This window comes from Erpetoichthys calabaricus, chromosome 2 (assembly GCF_900747795.2).
Source record: "Erpetoichthys calabaricus chromosome 2, fErpCal1.3, whole genome shotgun sequence".
Taxonomy (NCBI): domain Eukaryota; kingdom Metazoa; phylum Chordata; class Cladistia; order Polypteriformes; family Polypteridae; genus Erpetoichthys; species Erpetoichthys calabaricus.
In genome coordinates, this window is record NC_041395.2 from 79,889,356 (window position 1) to 79,912,769 (window position 23,414).

Genomic DNA, 23,414 nt, shown 5'->3' on the forward strand with positions numbered 1-23,414 from the left:
TAGTAGCCTTATATAGCTGTATGCAGTGGCAGTCTAAGCCATTGCAGAGTCGATATTGAGGTTTTACAGTATGTCTGTTTATTTTTTTTATTTAATTTAGTTTTATTTTATGATCTTCAGTTGCAAAAGTAATGCTGCCTGTTGAGTTTTCTGTGAGAGTGAACCCGTGTGCTTGCAGCTGAAATCTTATGCACATTCGACTGATACAATCTTTGCTCGGCATTGGGCTTTGTGAGGAACAATGCTAACCTGCACTGCTGTATTGTCCAGAAGTTCTGTTTTGCTTTAGTCTGTTGTGTATGCAACTCCCAGGCATACTTGCTGTGAATCAAAAATACTGTCTGTTGTATTTATTTTGTAATCACACATCCCACTGCCACGTGAAAATCAACACACACTTGCTAAACTTTTTCTGTCACCAACTCTGTATACTCGTACCAATGAAAAATCAAAAACATTAATGTGCCCAGTATTAATTAAAATAATATGAATGCCGGTTGATATGGAAATGTCACCATTTATCTAAGTGTTTGAACAAATCAGACAAACAAAATCAACAGCTTTCTGCTTTTCAACAGGTATTTATCCATAGCAAGCTTTCAAGAAGCTGGAGCTGAAATGAATTCCACTAACACTGTGGGACTGAAAGCATTGACCCTTTTGTAACGTAATATGAGGCTTAAACTTTTATGCATTAAGGGTTTTTTGGAATTATTGAGCTTAAATTACATACCAAAAATTAAATGGTTATTATTCTGCTTATGTAATACAGGAGCTACAAATGACTGAAGAGTAGTGAGTATAACGCTCCAAATTTTCAAAAAAAGTATTTATATGATTCAAAACCTTTTTTTACACCAATATCAGCTAAATAAAATACAAAAAAAGGGATTTCTCTCCACAACACTGGATTTTATAGGACATAGCCAAGACATTTTATGATGCACAACCCTGAAATCAATTTCCTTTTGTCCTCCATTCTGTCAGCTATTATTGTACCACGTTTACTTTTCATATTGCATAGCATTGCAAAGTTATACTGTTTGGAAACATTTCGCCTCTTGCACATAATAAAGCTCACAAAATAGGTATTGTAGTAGCAGTTATACTTTTACATTTATTAGAAATAAAAATATATATACACACACATACACGCTATATACAGTATCTCTCTGAGGCAACAAGTAACAGTGTTTAAATATGCACGTATAATTATGTATTCATCCAAATCTTTACTTTCAAAATTATTTTTCATGCCAATCCTTGAAACAATATCTGTTTAGCACTCGACGGAAAGAAACTTTATGTTTTTCACAATAGATTGGGGTTTTTGTGCTGCAATTTACACATCTTCTCCAGCTTTCTTTTGCAGTCGCCCCACAGACGTTTAGTGTGTTTTCATTTGTTTATTTATTCTTTGTTGTTGCTTTTTTCCTGCATTTCACATCTAGAATAACCTCAGTAAATGCATACATTTTCATAACAGCTTCTTCCAGTGTTGGGTTACGAGAGTGAGGACAATTACTTTGCTGGAAGTTCTGGGTGCAGGGCAGGAAACAGCCTGGACCAGATCTAGTCACGCACACCACACCCAGTGGCATAGCTCGAGTTCGTGTCACTCTGGGTGGGGCAGTGTTTCAATTTGCCAACCTCCAACATATTTGAATATGTTGACCTATTTAAATAGAAAATTAAAATGACATATAGAGAAAAATTAAGATAAGTTTTGCATAGATTTATTTATAGAAACAGCAATACTTTTTCACATATAATTATTTATAAGTATCAACTAGACAAGAATATAGTATAGATGCACTGATAAGCCGTGTTCTAATTATTAATTTTAATATAATTACACTGCGAAAACCAGAACCAATGTAGTGTACAAGTGATAGGTGGGGACGTTTTCTGCGCAGAGCAGGAATGCATTCGGATTGATAGTGAAACAAAATTATAAATTGTAAATTAGTTGTTTATCTTCCTAGAAATTATTATCGTTGTAAAGTTTATATTTATTTTTGTTATTGCCTCATAAATTTCAACTGCTGCGTCTAATGCCGTCACAGAAGGACAGTCTGAAAATTATTTTTGAAGCATTTGTGGATAAAAATCAGAGTTTTACTTTTTTCATTCATGAGTGATATTTTTCTGAGCCCTGCTGCTTACACATGAATTTTACTGAGCCTTTAAATAAAATCCTAGAACTCCTTCTGGGACAAGCATTACTCATGCAAGTCACCTAGTAATTAACTCTTTTGTGGCACCCAATGAAGTTTTTGACAATTGAAATACATCCTTTGTAACATTTTTGTGTAAGTATTTGGAATTAATAACAAAAACCTGCCACCAAATCTGTTAAATTTTAATATTGTGCTGTTATTTTAGCAGCTTTGGCACAGCAGATATACTGCCGAAGCTACCTGTTGGGGTCTTCAGTTGTCTCATTGCATTTGTCTCACTGTTTGGTGCAGTTTTACGTTGTTTAATTTTGTTTGATAGTGATGTGCCGTTGATTTGAGGGATTCAAGATGACTGTAAACTCTTGATGTTATGGGGAGTGGACCCTCATTAAGACTTGATTTCTGACCAATGAATGAGGTTTGAAGTACTTCCTGGTCATCCACTGTTCTGACTTCCAAATGTATTCATTTAAAAATATTATAGATAAAAACGTAAGCACTTTGCACATTGTTCGTGTACGACTGGATAACTGACATAAGGATTATGCGACACGAGTAACTTGAAATTTTTTTCAGTGGATATTTTAATATCGTTAGCTGTTGTTTATTATTGGCCCCCTGCCAGCTGCCATTGACACAAGTTATATCATAAACTTTGTGATCTCATGACAATAAAAATGTTCTCAGTTACCACTACAAACAATACAGGGTAAGTAACGGATAAAAAAAAAAATTGGGGGTGGAGTATTTTCTTTAAGGACATATTTTTACGAGAACAGTTCACTTAGCCCAACATAGCTCATTACTCTCTGCTTATCTATTTCAAAATATTGCTCTGTCAGCTGTGGCCATAAGGGGGTGCCAGAAAGCCCCAAACCCAAGACACAGTATAATACCAGATGTATTATATTGTAAAATGTATTTATTCACACCAAGCACCTTTCCAATGATCACCTCTCCAAAAATAGCCACTGTTACAATAAAATAAACTATTCCACCTCCATCTGTCCTTGGCTGAGTGTTGCCTGTTGCCTCCCGACTCTGACTCCATGATATGAAGCATTGGGATCTCTTTTATGCCAGACCTGGGTTCCCTTCCGGTGCCATGTCATTTCCTCCAGGAAACACTTCCGGGCCATAAGAAAAGTAGGGTGGTCCTCCCCCAACAGCACCCTCTGTCAATCCCCAAGGACCCTGACAGGGAAGCACTTTTGGACTCCATCTCCCAAGCACCCCTGCAGGTGCCCTGACTGGATTCCCATGCGAGGACCACTGCCACATTGTGTGTAGGGGATGGAACCACTCTAAATCCTCAACTTTTCTCAGTCCGTCTGCTTACTGGCTGATTACAAATTTATTTCCTTGTCCCTCCAGCCAATTTGCTTGTGTCATCACACTTGGCATCCCATCCGGGTAATGGGATATCCTCCGATTCGGCTGGGATGCCCATTCTCCATTTAGGTCCCTAAAGTACTACTACATACTATACTGCTTCATAATGTACAGTATTCCATGTATTGTGCTTGTCTAGGTGCTATAATTTTCATTTCACTTTCTTTTCTTTTTTTCTGATTTATTTGCTTGAATGAAACCACTAAGTTTATCACACATCATTTATTTTTGTAGTTAAATTCTTGAATGCCCTTGATTCTCATTTCTCTACCTGTAATATACTAGAAGGGTACACCACACTGGCAAGAAATGTAACAGTGGGCACTCTAATGTTATACAATAGAAACCGTTAGACACAATAATCAAGTTTAAAGAATATATGTTGTTTCTAGATGGATAATAAAAGTTTATAAAAAGCTTTTTCAATCCACAGTTCACAAGATTAATATTTATGTTTTAAAAAGCTTAAGTCATAGTCCAGATAAGGAGAATCCTGAACCGTCACAAAACCTTGTGAAAATAATCTTTCAGATTCGAGACTATCATTGAAACCTTGCAGGCCACAAGGCTCTCTAATATGTATGATGAAGTTACATGAGCTAAAATGGTTAATAACAATGGCAGCAAGCCATGGGCAAGAACACAAGAAAAAAAACATTTTAAATTTAGTACAGTTGAGAACCAGCAGATCTGTTTTTTGAAAAGACTTTTTTTAGGCTTTGAGGGAGGTCCTCGGTTCATCACAGGGACATTCACACACACCCACATCCACCCAGTCTTATGCTGGTCCAAAAAAAACTAAGACTGCCAGGCTAAAATAATCCTACATAGTTTTTATTATTATCCTGCACATCAAGTAGTTGTTGTAGAGATAAAAATATGAAAATGATTCTTATCTTTTACCCGTTGTTGATTCACCCCTTCTTTTAGGGATGGCAAACTAGCTCCAGTATTGCTCCTTCATACTGCCTTTGATCCCATTTTTTGCTAACAACTGCACAATGATATCGATCTGTTTATCACTTGATATCAGCATTGATATGAGAACCATACAAGTAGTTAAATGAACATGAAAATCAAGGTTGGAATTTATAATCTTCCAGAGGCCATTTTTTTTCTTCATGAACACCTTATTAAAGAGAATCCTATTCTGAGGAAATTGAGTGAATGATATTTCATAATTAGGATGGGGAAGGCATAAACCAATGAGACTGTGGTCAACATCTTCCCCTCTCAAGCCCAAAAGATATTTTGTCTCAGAAGTACATCTCCTCATGATTTGTGAGATTCACTTATGTGAATGTGAGTAGTATGTGAGCACATTTAGGTAGCTGTGATGCCAGGAATCAGCATTTCCATTTTATAATTTGTCTGTCTATTTAAAGCAAAGCATGTATAGGCCTACTGTTTTGCTGTAATTTGAGTTTTGGAGCCCATTTTTCTTGTTTTCTGCATTTTTATGAGGTTCTGGATTGTTTATGCAACCCTCAAAATATTTTAATGTTATGATAGTGACACCAGCTCAATGCCATCCTGCTCTTTGCATTTCTTTTAAGATGCAACCCTAACTACAAAGAGGACTATTTCATTTATGTTAGGTAGAATGCCCAGGGGGGACTGGGCGGTCTCATGGCCTGGAACCCCTACAGATTTTATTTTTTTCTCCAGCCATCTGGAGTTTTTTTTGTTTTTTCTGTCCACCCTGGCCATCGGACCTTACTCCTTTTCTATGTTAACTAATGTTATCTTATTTTAATTTTGTATTTTGTCTTTTATTTTTCTTTTCTTCATTATGTAAAGCACTTTGAGCTACTTTTTGTATGAAAATGTGCTATATAAATAAATGTTGTTGTTGTTGTTGCTGTGCTGTACTTCTTTTGCATCATTATGTCCTGTGGAATAGCAGGTCTGCAGCTTAGAAAATAAGGGCTGTTTTAATAATTAAGTAATTAATTAGCCGTCTCACTCTCCGTGGGTATGTATGCTCATGCAGCTGCGGGGGGTTGGTGGGAGTAATTGGGGTGAGAAGCACCTGCACGTTAGGGTGTGGTCTGTCTCAATTGCTTCATCAGCTTCCTGCAGTGTGCCATTGAGATGCTGCGTCCACGGAGGTGTATAAGAGAGAGCTGGCAAGAGAAAAGGAGTGGAGAATTGGAAAAGCAGAGGAAGAAAAAAATCAGAGGTTGAAAGACGAGAGAGAGAAGGGCAAGAGCGCAAGGAAGCCTGTGTGACAGAATGGAAGCAGGTAGACGGGAGTGGAGCCCCAGGGAAAGGGGCATGTGGCCTGCACTCGAGGAGGTTGCTCCTGTTGAGCTTGGGAGCAGGAGCAACAACAATACTCTAAAGCAGTGGTCCCCAACCTTTTTGACAGCAAGGACCACTTTATTAGATGCAAATTTTTCCACGGACCGGTCGGGGGGGGGCAGTTTTATACACAATTTACATAACATTTCTATTATTATTAAGTTATTAAGCAGTTCGTATATTTTTGCAACCCGAGATTTTTCTTCTTTTTTTGCATATAACAAAGACATATGCTTTGCATTTGCCATTCCAACAGACTGCACATCACAAACATTAACACTGTTATCGTTTTTTTCGTGTCTGCCGTTTCTATAGGAGGGTGACAGTTAAATTCCAATGGATGTTTTTCAGATGTTGACAAGCAATAAGCAAAAGGTATCACTGAAAACCACAGAAAACAAAAACATCAAAAAAAAAACAGTACGAGGAAAGTTCAAAGAAAGAATTTTTTTTACAATGTTTCTGTTTGGGGATCGTTGTGTAGCCTAAATGTGTACAACTGAGCTGCGGCCACAGATCTAACTGCTCTGTGGATGATTCATTCAAGCATTTCAAGGTCACCTCGTTGTAATGAAAGCATCTGCTGAATGTACTTCGTAGTAACGAGATTTCTATAGTCTCGTGTCATATGGGGAAACTGTCGGGACCGTAGAAATACTTTGTTGTAATACTCTCTCACCTCGGTCTCTCTCTTCTCTCTGCGCCGCTGCAAAGCCCAGCCCACCAAGCATTCTGAAAAGTCTGAGTGAGTCTCCATTGCCGGAAGTTCTCTCGCGGCCCGGCTGTCAGATGGCTGCGGCCCGGTAGTGGGTCGCGGACTGGTGGTTGGGGACCCCTGCTCTAAAGGACTCTCCTGCTAGGCCAATTATGGCAGCGGGAGTCGAAAGGTAGAGGGGTCAGCGGCACCCTGTGGAATGTCAGGCGATTGGCAGTGGGGACACAAGCTGGTCTGAAGGGTGTCTGCGCCTTAGTTGGTTGACTAAGTTTTAACGGTGTCACACTTGGGTCACAGATTTGCACAGAAACACAGGAGGTTGTAGAGACTGGAACTTTATTCAAACACTGCAAAGAAACATGTCTCCTTTTCAAAAGTTTAAACGTGCCCCTTGACAAGACAGAGATGACAGTTCCGTCTCACAATTAAAAGAATGCAAACATATCTTCCTCTTCAAAGGAGTGTGCGACAGGAGCAGGGAAGGTCAGAGAGAGAGAAAAGTAAACAATCAAAAATCGACAGGTGCTTTTTGGACTTTTAAGTATATGAAGTACTGCGTGGATCGTGTGGTAGATTGGCTGCAAGTAAGCCCAGCAAGCAAGGGAGCAATGTGAAGGTAGTCTTTCAGCGTTTTTTAACCTGTAAGGGTGCGATCAGCCCCCCAGCTCACAACGGGAAGCTCTGGGGACGGTGATTTTTCTTTTAAAGAAGAGACTTCTGCATGTTTTTAACTCCATTTTAAATTGATTTATTTATGGCTTGTTTTTAACCTCCACCAGCACCATTTTATTTTAATGGATAATTTATATATGGAACATTTTGTTGCACTGCACTATTTATTTGTACACTGTTTTGGATTCTGAATTGTTTTAAATAAAAGCACCAAGTACTTTTATGCACCTACCCCTTGCTTCCCCTTTTCCAAGAAGTCTTTAGTGCTACAACCTTGTTTTGCCTTGTTCTTTCTTTACAACTTTGGTTTGTGTTTCCAATTAGTCTGCTTATATTCTCCTTTTTCTTGGTTTTAGATATCTGCCTTCTTCATGTTCATAACTGCCAGTCTCATATAGTGCCATTTCCCAATTACACTGCCTTTTCTTCCCGAAATCATAATATTTGTCTATATATCAAATATATCTATCTCAATATATATATATTTATTTATTGACTATTATGAAATTTTCTTTGGGATGAACTTGTAACTGGAAGTTAAAAAATATAAACATTTCAGAATTTTTACATCTTCTAAAAAGATTTTAACATTTCGTGTCATTCTGGTCAGTTTTGACCCATCTTTGACTTTAATGGATTTTCCTGGACATTTAGGGTGCATTGTTTGATTTTTTGTTTAGCTTAGAAATGTGAAAGAGCCCTGATTTTACCAAAAACAAAAAAGTTTCCAAATGTCACATTTGTGTACAGCTGCTACACAGTTTGAACACGACCATGTCTTTTTTGACCCACCATTTTTGGAGTTGGTAATGAGGATGGTTAAGAGTGTGCTCAACAAAAGAATCAGGAAGAAGAATTTTTGCCATAGAAGGTATATAGGAGATACAATACAATACAATACACTTTATTTTTGTATAGCCCAAAATCACACAAGAAGTGCTGCAATGGGCTTTAACAGGCCCTGCCTCTTGACAGCCCCCCAGCCTTGACTCTCTAAGAAGACAAGGAAAAACTCCCAAAAAAACAACCAAGTAGGGAAAATGGAAGAAACCTTGGGAAAGGCAGTTCAAAGAGAGACCCCTTTCCAGGTAGGTTGGGCATGCACTGGGTGTCAAAAGAAGGGGGTCAATACAATACAATACACAGAACAGAACAAATCCTTAATAAAAAATAAAGAATAATAATTTTTTAGATTTACGGAGCAGAAATTAACAGTAGATGATGTCATATAATTTTAGACTCCCGGAGACATTATTCAAGCTGCCTCCCCCATTTGGCCATTCCACGGCTGAAACAGTGTTGGGCCAGCCAATCTGCCAGCCAATGAAAGGACCCCTCTTTCTCACGATTCCTGCGATCCTCCATCAGGGATGACTTTACCTTAGGCAGGCAAAACAACTTTGCAGGTGGTCCGTGGCACCAAGTGCCACATTTGAGTACCGAGGTTAGAGTACCGGTTTGAGGTTATAGGTTTGAGTACCAGGTTAGTATCCAATTCTAACTATCCTGTTACTTATGTTTTAGTGCTAATGACTAACAACAGAGATGCAGTCTGTACAGTTAATCAGCAGCTCTAGCCAGGATTTGCTAAACTGAAGTAGTGAGTCTTCAGCCGGGATTTAAAAGCTGAGACTGAAGGGGCATCTCTTTTAGATACTTTTCCCTTTTCAGCTGACAGATTTCAGATAATAGACCTTATTATGAAAATCTTTTTAGCTAAAAAGGAGTGCAGTGTATACTGGAAAAAATGAAAGGCAAAGCAGGATTCAGGGTGTTTTGCTTAAATAGAAAGTGCAGCTTTTAATTCCCATGGGAATCTAACTTGAGGTGGTATGATAATTACTCATTACCTTTTTTCTGTGTTTTGAGAAACTATAAAAATACCAGCCACCCTGCTGTAAAAAAGAAAGTCAGATGTGTGGTCTTATTTTGGGTGCTGGTATGCCAAGGACTATTAGAAGGAGTTCTGATTTTGTGTACTTATAGCCAGAATTGGAATACCTCAACCAAAGAAGTGATGTTAGTTCTTAACTGTAAGTGCCACCAAGATAGCCAGATACTGAATTGAGAGTAGAGCTGGAAAGTGATTTGGAGCAAGTACTCGCTGCATGTGTTGTAAAGTAAAAAAGTAGATTCCTGATGATTAACCTTTCAAAGTGTACAACGGAGTAAGGAACCCAAACAGACAGATAGGGACTATAGGTCTGGTATACACTGATAAAAGATGCTTATTTCCTGCTATACCACTTATATCTTGGACAGTCAACCACCTGTCAGTTTGTCTGCTGCCAGCTTACAAGCAGAAACTGAAGCATGAAGATTCAGTAAGAAAAGTAATTCAATGCTGGACGAAAGAAACACCAGTAAAAACTCCAGGACTGATTTATTGTATAATAAAATAGAACATTTTTAAAGAATTCTCATCAGATATGGATGAGTATGCCAATGTCGAAATAAGATTCATTAGAATATTTGTAGATGACTGTGTACCAATGAAAACCATTTAAAATAACCTGCATATTTCCTAAAAAGAAACCTTGCATCACCAGTGACTTCATGGTAGAAGGAATGGCAGAAATACAGGTACAAACTCAGAAGAGCAATTAATGTGGCTAAACATCACTACAGGGATAGATAGATAGATAGATAGATAGATAGATAGATAGATAGATAGATAGATAGATAGATAGATAGATAGATAGATAGATAGATAGATAGATAGATAGATAGATAGATAGATAGATAGATAGATAGATAGATAGATAGATAGATAGATCTTTATTTGTCCATAGAGGGATGTTTGGCTTTTTACAGAAGCTCTTTAAATAAATAAATACATAACTAGGTAGATAAGTAAGTAAGTAAGTAAGTAAGTAAGTAAGTAAGTAAGTAAGTAAGTAAGTAAGTAAGTAAGTAAATAAATATACACACACACTTTGGTCTGAACACACACCGGAATGACTATTAAGCAAGAAAATTATAAGGAAAGAAAAGTTCCAACTTGGCTGTTACTGTCACAGTGAGGCATTATGCAGACATATTGCTGTTGGTATAAAGGAGCCCCAGTAGCGTTTCTTGACACATTTCAGCAGAATAATTTATTGGCTAAAAGTCCTCAGTGTTAGTGTTCCAGAGAGATGATGTGCAGAATTGTTCATAAAGGCAATTCTCTCCTTTGCTAGTACTTCTAGGGGCTCCAGAGTATGTCCCATAAGTGACCTTGTCCTTTTAACTAGCCTGTTGATTCGGTGGGCCTCTCTTGAAGTGATGTTACCAGGCCAGCACACCACAGCATAGAAAGTCACATTGGCCATCGCAGAGTGAAGGGTGTCACTTCCCACATTAAAGGAACGTAGTCTCCTAAGGAAGAATAGCCTTCTCTGTTCTTTCTTATATAGTGGATCTCTAAGTACTTGTAGGAATGGACCACCTCTACATCCACTCCTTGAATAGTGACCGAACATAGAAGCTGTTTGATCCAGTAATAATCAATAACTAGGGGCCTCATGTATAAACGGTGCATATGCACAAAAATGTTGCGCATGCCCATTGCCACCCTCACTTTGAGATGTATACGAACTAAACTTGGCATAAAGCCACGCACATTCTTATGCCAGCCTTACCCAAGTTTCCACTTGGTTTTGCAAACTGGTGGCACCCAGCGTCAAAGCAGTGCTACTGTTCCTGTGTGGTTTCCCATTCATTTTTAGATTCACATCCCTGACGCGGCTTTATCAAATACACTGATATTAACTGCATATTGTTTTTTAGTTTAAGGTATCTGATTGCAATCAACCTGTAACCATATAATAGTGCACAGAATGGCCAAACTATTCCAAATACCTCAGCTGCTTTAGACATGTTACTCTCAGTGCACCACTCAGAGTATTTTAACCGACTGTATCTGAGTGTGTGTACAGCAGCTGATTGGAAAGCTGTATGGCGGGCTGTGTCGAGAGTGCAGAGGATTATCGGGATACAGCATCTAACCTGGAGAACATTTATAGCACTTGCTGCCTCAGCCATGTGCACAGTCTTTTTGAACTTTTCTCATTCAGCAAACACTTCAGAGCCTTTCCTGCATGAACCTCAAGGTTCTGACACAGTTTCATCCCAAGAACTATAAACACACTCAATCAGTCCATTATGTGCTCCTGGTAGAACTGTTTGCACTTAAAATTACAATTACCTAACTGTAAACTTGCACTACAGTTGTAATATTGCACAACTTGTGCCACTTTATGAACCATTTGCACTATCTGCACTATATGTACATGTTTATTGTACTTATGCTTTCATATTGTATAATTTTCATTATTTTGTATTGTGTTATTATTATTATTTTTATTACTAGTATTGTTATTTTATATTTTTTAGGAAAATAAGTTTATGGAGGATCTACATTGTGAATCACATTGTACCATACATTAACAATAAAGGAATTAAATTCAGTTCAATAGAAGAGAGGGCGTATTTACAGATGATGACGACTGGCTTCTAAGTCTATTTAGATTTCCAAGAGCTACAGTATCTTCTTGGAGCTCTTGATATCATTTTTAAGATGAAATACATTAAAGTATGTATATTGCATTATACAGATACATTTTTCACTTAATTTAAATGATGTATACTGTTAATAGTTAAATGTGTGGGCACGGTGGCACAGCAATAGCGATGAGCTGCTGCACCGTCCATTGATTGGTCCTGCCTCGTGCTGTATGCTTGCTGGGACTGGATGGATAGATGGATGGAATTATTAAACATGTACTACGAAGATATCTCAATGTTCCTTAAAAGTTTTGAAGAATCTGCATTCTAAGCTAACAGATGGCTTGATATTTATTACAGAGCTTATTGTGTGGCGATTGGTTACGTGGAGAAAGAAAACAAAGGACAGGAATTGGGGGTTGGCATGTTTGAAAGAGACAGTACTGATGCATTAAAGTATTTCATCGAGGGTCGAGCATGTCCCAGCAAGCATCTTGAGGGAGGCAGGAACAATCTTTGGCGCCAGCTCATCACTACCACTGTGCCACCATGCCCCAATGTTTAATACATGCTTTAATTTACTTCATCATGAAAATGATAAAGTATACATCTTAGTATTTAAGATGTTCAGAGAGCAGTAATATCATTAATTTAATGTATTCTGTATTCTATTCTGTCGGTGTAAGAGAAAGCCCATTTAAGAAGCACATAGTGATTCACACACATAGAGCACATAGAAGAATACATAGAATATGAAGCATTTAATGCGCTACTTTAGTTACGATGGGATCTGAGAAACTCTAGTAAAATTAACATTGATTTTAAGATTAGGTTTTTTGACATTTACTTTAATGAAAAGTAAACTATGAGATTAAAGTTGACATTTCAACCTTTTTTTTCACTGTGTCCCTATTTTTTTCTTTTCTCTGTATCCTAATATGCTTCCATTTGACACTCAGACGGTGGGCTATCACTCGCCTTTTCACGGTGACTTTGATATTTGACCACTTCTTTTTTATTTCAGCACTGTGTGACTTTCTGAAGTTGAGCTTCCGAGTTTCTCTACCACTCTACATCACTCGATCAACTTCCTTTTGTTGTTTATACCACTGCTTAAGCCAACAAATAGTACATTTTTCCTTGCCTCCACTTTGCATTCGCTGAAAATTTGTTTTTTCACATGCTTTTGCCAGGGGATGGTGATATTTATATTTATTTGCATATTAAAGTATGCAAAATTCTGGGAGGAGTCAGGGTGGGACGGCAGGCACATGCATGTGCGTTTCTTTTCATGCTGACTACGATTTATGGAGCTGAAGTGCATGGAAATTGGCTTAAGCACGGTTTTGTGCATCTGAATTTTTTGTCAGTACACACATTTACACTTTTGTCCGTATACCATGTTTTAGTGTGAGTTCTACGTACAGTGTTATGGATGATGCCCCAGGTTCCTTAGTCTTGCTGATGTTAAGATGCAGAAAATTTTCTTTGCACCAAATAACAAACTTCTCCCCTAACTTGTATGCTCTGTGTCATCTCTTTTATCAATACACCCTTTAAGTGCAGAATCATCTGCAATGACCTGGATAAATTGTAGACAGAGTATAGTGGTAGTAACAATGATACTGAGCTTAATGTCTTCTGCACTTACTTTTAGTATGATAAAAAGTGGCCCATCATTCAATTGCCTTCAGCATCATATGATTCATTCTCCTCCATTTTTGCACATGACTTAAGGAGGACTTTAAATTAAATGAGATAATTCCATAAGGCATCCATTGCAGAAGAAATTTGAGGGAGCATTTTAAAACCAATAATGACAAATTTAATGATGTCTTTAATAACATCTTTAATTTTTCCCTGCATTGGTGGCCCCGGCCTACTCCAAAAAGACATTTAACCCTGCACCTAAGAAAGTGAACTATCTGAATGACTGAATGGCAGCCACTCCAATCAAGATGAAGTATTTTGAGAGACTGTTAATAGGACAGATTAAACAGAATATTCCAGATAGCCATGATCATCTCCAGGTTAAACATTCTCAGAATCAGTCTACAGAGGATGCCATATTCCTTGCACTCCATACCATCCTAGCATATCTGGATAAAAAAAACTGCTATGCTAGATTCCTGTTAATAGGCTATAGCTGAACATTTAACATTGCTACACCATCCCAGCTGACCACCAAACTCCTCAACTTCTGAATTAGTGCCATCCTCTACAATTATATTTTGGACTTTCAAGCTTGCACACTTCAGCTGATTGCCATCATGGGCCCTGTACAGGGTAGTGTGCTGAGCCCCCTTCAGTAATCCTTATTCATATATAACTATTTGGCTAGCTCCAAATTCATCACCATTTTTTATTTATTTTTTTGGTATTTGGTATTTAACAGTAACACCAACATCATAGGCCTGATAAGTTAGCATACAGAGAGGGGGTTTATCTGCTGACACAGTGGTGCCAGGGGATAGCAATCTCACCGCTAACAAAGCCATGAGGCCTCTGATAGACTGTGATAGACTTTAAGAAGCCGAAAGCAGACCACACTATCATGTGCATCAGACGAGATGCTGTTGAGACTATGAGCAGCTTCTTGAAATGACTATCATTGATGAACTGATTTGAGCACAATACATTTCAGCTGTGGTAATAAAAAAAGTTTACTGGCATCTTTCCTTCCTCAGTCTGTTCTTACTAACTCTACAGGTGTGACATCCTGGCAGGCAGGATTGTAAAACAATGCAGAAGGTATTATGAAGGCAGAATAGAATATTATCAGTGCTCAGCTGTTCAGAGAAATACAGCACACGGTGCCTTAAAGAGGGCAAACGATATAATTAAAGAACTCAGGGCCATTGGCACTCACACCACTCGCGTTCAGAGACAGTTTCTATCCTCAGGTTGTATATGTGTATATTATATATAGAGTATGTTGCGCCCTATGCACGCTGCTTATTTTTATTAAGTAATTTATTGTTTTTTTTTTTGTTTTTTTTCACACATCATGGAACTTAAGATGGTTAAGCTCTTTTCCTCTTCTGTCATGAATCACTACCATTTCCTGTCCATGACTACTTTTCATCTCCTCTTGAGCACCTTCTTTTCTAGATAATTCAGTCATTTAAATGCCTCTAGCTGCAATTCTTCTCTTGTCTTTGCTATTATGGCCAAGGCATTAGCAAAAAGGAGGGACTTCTCTCTAATCTTCCAAAATTCACATCAGTCATTCATGCAAACAGGTACTGTATGTGCTGAGTACTGATTCACTGCTCTACTGCCCATGGAAAAGTCATCTCAGATAAAGGAGCACTGGACTCATTGTGTAGAAGGGTCCTTTCATCAGATTAGCCGGAGCAGCACTGACTCAGCTATAGAAAGGCCAATATCGGTGAGGTGGCTTGTTGGCGGAGGTCTCCAGGACTCTCACAGTGTCTGGCTTGTCTGACTCCTTTGCTACAATCTAGCCATGGTTCTGTAATTAGCTGATGGACAGATATTGTTGTTTTTCATTTATGTTAATTAGTTTCTACTTTGTTTTTGATGTATTTTAACAAATCTGTGTTCTTATATGTGATAGTTCTGTATTTAGTAAGAGGTATAATATATTCTTGCATCTTGCCTTGAGTGATGTCGCAGTGCTCTGTGCCTGCACTTGGTGAGGAGTGCTGTGCAAGAATAAAGTAATTTGGACTTTTATATTGTATTTCTGTGGTAACAATGAGAGATTGGCCATCAAGCTCTGTGAAAGAGGATTATGTGCATTCTGTTTTATATATTGTATTTATCCCATTGCATGCCCAATCTACCTGGAATGGGGTCTTCCTCTCTGAATTGCCTTTCCCAAGATTTCTTCTATTGTTTTTTCCCTTACGTGTTTTTTTGGCAAGGCTTGACAGGCTGCCAGAAAGTGTCCTGTTAAAGCTCATTAATCCATTCCTTGTGTGATTTTGGGCTATATTTTGCTGTTGTTGTTGATCTTTGGACTAAATCGACCTTGACTTCAAATTCTTTCATAGTTCCTATGGGTGACTGTTGTCATGTAATCTTCATTCATAAATTCTATTAATCTGACCAATTTCTCCTTCTAAGGCAGCAGAATATGAAATGTCTTGACTGTCTATCATAGGCTACTCCCATATCTACAAATTAATTATTTATTTTTACATAACACAGCATTTTCAAGTCTGATTAATCGAATTCAATCTTGCAGACACAAGACAGAAAGCAGCCCTGAAAGGGTCACAAATTTATCATAGGGTCTAGTCATACACATCAACAGTCACATGGTGCAAACTTGCACAGCAAATTAATGTTATCAGCACATCATTGGTTAAAAACAAAAAGACAGGACTACCCAGAGCCAAACTCATGCAGTTATGGGGGAAAAACTAAGATCCCTGAGAAAAATCTGCACAGACAACACAACGACAGTAAGCAGGCTTGGATCTGAACTCAAGATCCTGGATGTGTGAGGCAGTAAGTTGACTACTACATAACCTTGCTGTCCCACTGATTGTAACCTTTCTATTAGAAAACTCTTGTGCATTTATAGTTAACAAGTTTACTTAGTAGCTTCTGTGTATTCCTGACTAAACGTGGTCCTGTTTCCAGCTGGATTAAAAGTGAAAAAAAGAAGAAACAAAGAAACGTGAACATTGGCTGGAGGAAATTAACCTTAAATATGCTGATGTTTTGCAAATTCATGCTCTAACCACATCACAAAAATTGCAACAGTCTGATTTCCCTTCTACTTCAGGAGGCCTGTAGATTCAAGAGCTTGATACTGTTTGGTTAGAAAATAGTCAGCATTTTGAAAAAATCAATATGTCCATCAGCCAGACCACTTCAGAACAGACAGTACTCCAGATATTTTAATTTATTGTGTATGCAATACCAGGAGGGGATAAGAAGCAGAGAGCTCACGTCTGCAGAGGTGCTTTCTGCATACAGAGTGTTGGCATATGTCCAATGGAGCACCTGGAGGTATCTATTCTACACAGACCTGAAACTTTCAGATTTCATTCTTATTCCCTTTGAGTTCAAACGTGACCACTGTACTCACAATAGTGGCAGGAAGTGGTATAAATTGTGTCAGATTCCTTCAGTGCAGTCTATTGCACAATATTTTAGTTTAAAAAAAGTAGTTCAGAAGTAACGTACATGGTTGAATTGCAAGAATAAAGCATTGTGTAATCCATTTAACATGTAAAGATCAAAACTGAGAATCAATTTTGTCATAAAGGTTTATTTCTCTGTCTAAAATTATAGATTGCTTTGTTGAATTTCTGTAACCACAGAGCAAGAACAGACACCACCAAAGTTGGGGATCTCGACCTGGCAATTCCTTTCACTTCTCCTTAAGGCCGATTGCATAGACCCAGTTGTTCATTCACATGGCCAGTCACTAGTGACATCAGGATGTCTGTGGCAAATCTGCTCAGTTTGAATGTGCCCAACAAGCCACACAAACTCTCTTCTTCAACTGTCCATTTGTTGAGGATCTCCATGGGTACACTGTTTTCTTCAGCTCAATCAGAAGAATGACATATGCCAAAGAAGGTTCACTATGTGAATCAACTGGAGTGCATCATTGTTGCCTTCGCAGATATTAGCCATGCTGCCTTCCTGGGCTACAAAATATTTTATATAGCTAGTTCATCAGGTAGGACAAGCCACACAGGGGGCAATAAGCAGACCCAATCACAAGTATGAAATGAATGTTACTCAGGTTAACAAGCTGAAAAATTGTATATTTTTAAATTCTTTTTCTTAAAGTAATTCGAGTTACAGCAATAGACTTCCTAATTTCTATTCCTGTTTCAGGTCTGAGGTTAAACAGAAGATTAATTCTGCTTCCTAAGCACTATAGTTGTGTTCAGTTACTACATTAGATGGCAAGACTGAAGTTCACTTCTTCTGAGCATTAGAACATTAGAACACTCTAGATGAGAACAGGCCATTCAGCCCAACAAAGCTCGCCAGTCCTATCCACTTATTTCTTCCAAAAAAACATCAAGTTGAGTTTTGAAAGTCCCTAAAGTCTTATTGTCTACCACAATACTTGGTAGCTTATTCCAGCAGCGCTGGCACTGACCCCGTGGAACACCACTCTGAAGAGGTTCCTCGCACCATCATCCTCTGCTTCCTGTGTCTGAGCCAATTCTGCACCCATCTAAAAACATCACCCTGAACTCCCACTTCTTTTAATTTGATGCCCAACGTCTCATGTGGCACCTTATCAAATGCTTTCTGAAAGTCCAGATAAATAATATCATATGCTCCACTTTGATCGTATCTTTTTGTTGCCTCCTCATAGAATTCCAGCATGTTAGTAAAACACAACCTCCATCTTCTGAACCCGTGCTGACTGTTCCTAATAGCTCCTGTCCTTGACAGATGTTGCTCAATCTTATCCTTAATAATTCTTTCCATTAATTTTCCTGTGATGCATGTTAATCTTACTGGCCTATAGTTGCTTGGATCTGCCCTGTCACCCTTTTTATATAATGGGATGATATTTGCCATTTCCCAGTCCTTTGGAATCTCTCCAGTGCGCAGTGGCTTCCTAAAAATATGTGTTAAGAGTTTATATATGTACTCGCTAGCCACCTTAAGAACTCGAGGGTAAATATTATCTGGTACTGGTGATTTGTTTGATTTCAGTTTATTTAATCTGAGCAGCACTTCTCCCTCTACAATTTCCAAATCCCTCAGTACCTCCTTAGTAGTCCCTGTTACCTCTGGGAGGTTATCCACTTGCTCAATTGTAAACACCTCAGAAAAATGTGAGTTTAGAGCATTTGCTATTTCATTGTCTGTATCTTTTAATTCCCTTTTACTATTTCTGATGCACTTGACCTCCTCCTTGCCTTTTATTTTACTACTAAAATACTGAAAGAATCATGTAGAGCAGTGAAAGACACTCCTGCTTGTACAGTTAAAACATTAGATTATTAGGAAAGTGATGAATACGGGCCATTCAGCACAACAAGACTCACCCATCTTATTCATCTAGAGTGTTCAAAATAACATCAAGCCAAGATTTGAAGGTTCTAAATATATCTATAGACTAGGGGGCTTTGCCCCCTGCTCGCTTCACTTGCCAACCCCCGTGTTTGGCTTTCTGGATACACACTTTTAAGATTTTTTTTTCTTTGAATTGTTGCTATTTCATTAGTTTCACTTTTATTTCAGAACTTATGTAAAAACAATATTCGGAATCTTTCGGGTCCCAATATGCTGAATCTTTTAAATGAGGTCAGTGAGACATGTGTTAAATGACTTTGCACCATAATTGAGGATAGGTTTCTCTGTTTGGAATTTCAGCACAGACAAAACGATCAACATCATCAGCAGTTAATTATTTTTTTTGCAAAGTAACCAATAAATGCATGTGAGGTAAACCCCGTTATTGAAATTCTCTGACTTAAACTTCATATTCTGTATCTCGCTCTGCATGTGTTTTGCGCATACATTTTTTTTGAGTCTTTTGAATTCCACTGTTTTCATTATCTATAACCTGTTCTGCATGTGTTTGGTCCCCTTGTTTTTTAACCTCATTATGACGTTTTACTTTGTTTTATACTCTTTGTCTTTTATTTCTGACATTGCTTTGTCCTGCTATTTTTTTCGAGTAATAATTTCCTTTTGTTTGTGCTAATGTGATCTTTATTATCTTTTTTGATTCTGTAGCGACCTCCACGTCAGGCTCGAAAAGAGAAGAAGTAAATGCTGACTTCGTAACCCCAAACACAACCTTCTAGCACCCTCTCCAACCCCTCCTCCCGTCCCTACCCCCTCCCTTACCGCATCAATCAATACCCCGCTGTCAGTCTTCCGTGCTGTACTCCGCCCTCCCTCATTCTGACCTAACAGTCACACAAAAAAAAAAGGCTTCAACCTGCCTGGGATGCTACAATACTTTCGAATTTTACTGCTTTCATAGTCTTTACCTTTCTCTGAATGTGTATCGCACCATTGTTTTTTTTTTGAGCCTTTCAAATTCCACTGCTTTCATAATCTCTAACCTGCTCTTCATGTGTATAGCGCCAACATTTTTGAACATCTTTTTGAAAATCTACTTTTTCTTTTACTCTTTGTCTTTTGATTCTGAGTCCGATTGGATGTGCTTTTTTTTTAATTCCACTTGTTCTGGGCTGATTATTACTTTCCTTATTTTCTGAATTTGCACCTCGATTATTCTTTTTCTTTTTTGCATTTTTTTCTCTCTCCAACGCTTTTGAGTCTCTTTTCTCCACGCTGCTTTTTCTTCTTCGCTTAGTCATCGACGTTTTATCTTTAATGTATTGTCCTTATATGCTTTATATGCACCGAGAGTCCTGGATCTGCGTGTGCTCAAAGCCTTGACACGACTGAGTGTTTTGGTGCCCGGGTCTGATTTGATATAGGTTGTAAGTAGGGCGTGTCTTGCAAGAATCTCATGTTCTTCATGCCCGTGAGACGGTCCTGGGTCAATCTCTTTTGTCTCGCGGGTCTTCTAAGTGTCTTCCATGATCTTCACGTGAAGATCACATCTCGTTTCCCTAGTCTTTCTCTAGGATTTTTTTTTTATTATATATTTATGTTTTATATATATATATATATATATATATATATATAAATATTTTTTTTTTTTGCCTTTGGTGGTTAATTGTGGAGAAAATTTTCCAAAAGATTGTATTTGTCCACAGGAATAATTAAAATATTTTTATTTAAAAGGAAAAAGCAGACAGCTGTAGTTCCATGACCTCATTGCTTCACTTTCATAGACTTGAATCCCATGTCTGGTCATTCATCATGTGAAGTTTTCATGTTGCTAGCATTGGGGCTTTTTCTCTGGATAATGTGACTTTCCTCCTCCATCCTTTAAGGAGCATTTTCAGGAGTACTGGCAATTCAAGACTGGGCCAGGATAAATGAACCCTGTGATAACGTGGCACTCTATTCAGGGCTATTTCTACATTATGCTTAGTGTCAAGAGAGGGTCTCCCTGTGAACTCTGAATTGTATTAAGCAGGTTTGAGAGATCACCATTTAAATATTTTTACATCATGTAAGAGCCACCCAGCCTCCATATTACAAATGTTACAAATTTTTAACCACCATTAAACCAGGCACACAGGCTTCCAACAATTTTGTATCTGAACGTCCATATTATATACTAATTTCCTATTTTAAGCAATAGATGCCTCAGGTAATTGTTCATATTGTAAAAGTACTCCATAATTTAAGGTCGCTGAAGTAGCCAGGAGGTTCTCTGGTAACCCATGACTCTGAATTGGATTAAATGGATTTAGGAAATGGATAGCTGGATGAACGTTTGTAGAGAGTATAAGCATATTTTTCAATGATTCCTTGCCTTATTGTATGAAATTATACTTGATTAAATTTATACAGTTTTGGTATTTTGCATTACTTACTTTATTATATTAAATGTACCTTTTTAAATTTACATTGTAAAAATTAAGTACAGTGATGCCTTGGTTTGCGAGCATTGTAGCCGCCGAAAGAATAAGGTGAGATCAAGCACATGTAAAACGCGTGTCGAAAGAAATCTCTCAGTCCAAAAGTTTGTTTTAAAAATATTTAGTGAAAGTTAAAAGCAAATAATCCACACAAGAATAAAAGGAAAAATAGTTACACACATAGAATAAAAGCCAAAAAAAAAGAAAAAATGTACTGTATCTTCTCTAAACTTAGCTTTTCTTGAGAAACTTTAGTTATTTCTGTACTTAAAAGTTCTTTACTTCTTCTTTCTATACTTAAAGATTCTTAGCTTCTTCTTCTGTACGCTTTAAACGTACGGTTTTACGCTTAAATAAGCACGAGTTACTTCACACACTCAAACGCCCCGTTAGCACGAGCATGTGCCCAGGCACGGTCACGGTTTAAAACTATATACCTCTACACCTTACACATGGCAAGGCTGTCACTAACTGAAGAATAATGTTTACTCAAAGCTGTCAGAAATGGCAAGAATATACCAATACAATTCTACTTATGGGGGTTTTAGGAACCTCCCATAGATTATGCATTGTCATCTAGTAAAATATTTATGAATCTTATATAACTAGGAAAATGACTCTTACAAGCATAATTCATTCCGGAAACATGCTTGTAATTCAAAGCACTCGTATATCAAAGCGAATTTCCCCATGAGAAATAATGGAAACTCAGATGTTTCGTTCCACAACTCAAAAATATTCATATAAAAATGATTAATACAAAAGCTAAAGTAAAAATACATAAAACAAATTAACCTGCACTTTACGTTTGAAAAGAATCATGGCTGGTGTGAGAGAGACGAGAGAGAGGAGGAGCAGGGGGGTTATTGTGTAGGACAACTTTCACTGTAACTAATGGAATCCCTGCTATCTGTTGGCTCACTGGAATCGTTTTCTTTTTTTGCGACTTTAACAAGGAACCTATCCAATGACAGTTGCTTTTGCTTCCTTTTTTGGGATTTTGTGGAAAAGTGACATTACATTGTCATTAAACAGATTCATCGCTCGCACTGCTACAGCCTTATTTGGATGATGCTTTTCTACAAAATTTTGCACTCTTTCCCGCATTTTACACATCTCCTTAATCTAGTACAGATACTAAAGAACAGTCACTACACTTGGACACAAAATAAAAAAATCCTTTAGGCACACACATGTGGTCACAATGCTTTAGTAAACAGTATACGCTCGTACGGATGTTAACTATATGAGTGAGACATGCCGATTGAAACTGAACACGGGAGATGATTACCCACAATCCCACAGTGAGAGACAGAGAAGAACCATCGGCTCAGTTGTGATCATGTAACGTTCGGCAGACAAAGCGTATACGTACTACTCATACTGCAAGACCTCGCTCGTTTATCAAGTTAAAATTTATTAAAAATTTTTGCTTGTCTTGCAAAACACTTGCAGACCAAGTTACTCACAATCCAAGGTTTTACTGTATTGTGGAAATGGCACTCATTATGCTGACATCTACTAATCTCATTGACAGTCACGTGTTAGGATTTGTATGACATCAGACTATGTATTATTGTTACAACTTGTGTTATGAATGTATTTATTAATTTTTCACCTTTCCTAATTTTTAAAATATTTTCCATCTCCAGGTGGAATGGAAACATTCAGCTCAAAGGATCTAGCCATGCAGGCCCAGAAGAAGGTTCTGAGTCGCATGGCTTCCAAGTCAATGGCTCAAATGTTTATTGATGACACCAGTAGTGAGATTATGGACGAGCTCTACCGGGTGTCCAAGGAGTACACTGGTAATCGTAATGAAGCCCAAAAAATTATGAAGGACTTGGTGAAGATTGCAGTCAAAATTGGTGTACTCTATCGGCACAACCGTTTCACTGAGGTGGAACTAAAACTGGCAGAAGATTTCAAGAAGAAACTGCATCAAGGGGCCATGACTGCAATCAGCTTCCATGAGGTTTAAACTTTTTCTCATCTACTGTGTGATTTTAGTGTACAGCAGATCATTTAAAGTAGCATTTTGGAGTAGACAGGCAGGTTGGCACTGAGATTGGTAATGCTGATGCTTCATAGCTCAAGTCCTGCCATCAAAATATGGATCTGACACTGTGTGGAGTTTGTGTGATCTACTAAAATATCCCAAATATATGAAGGTTAGATTGACTACAGGGAGCAACT

General features: G+C 37.9%; 1 protein-coding gene across 1 annotated transcript in view; it reads left to right on the forward strand.

Annotated features, from left to right (window-relative positions):
- The window catches only part of tnfaip8l2b (tumor necrosis factor, alpha-induced protein 8-like 2b), a 79,023-nt gene that overhangs the window by 51,682 nt on the left and 3,927 nt on the right, over positions 1-23,414 (forward strand). Inside the window, exon 2 of the mRNA XM_028793963.2 lies at positions 22,871-23,193. Within this exon, the coding sequence (XP_028649796.1) occupies positions 22,876-23,193 (318 nt within the window). The 5' untranslated portion in view covers positions 22,871-22,875. The remainder of the gene's footprint in view (positions 1-22,870; positions 23,194-23,414) is intronic.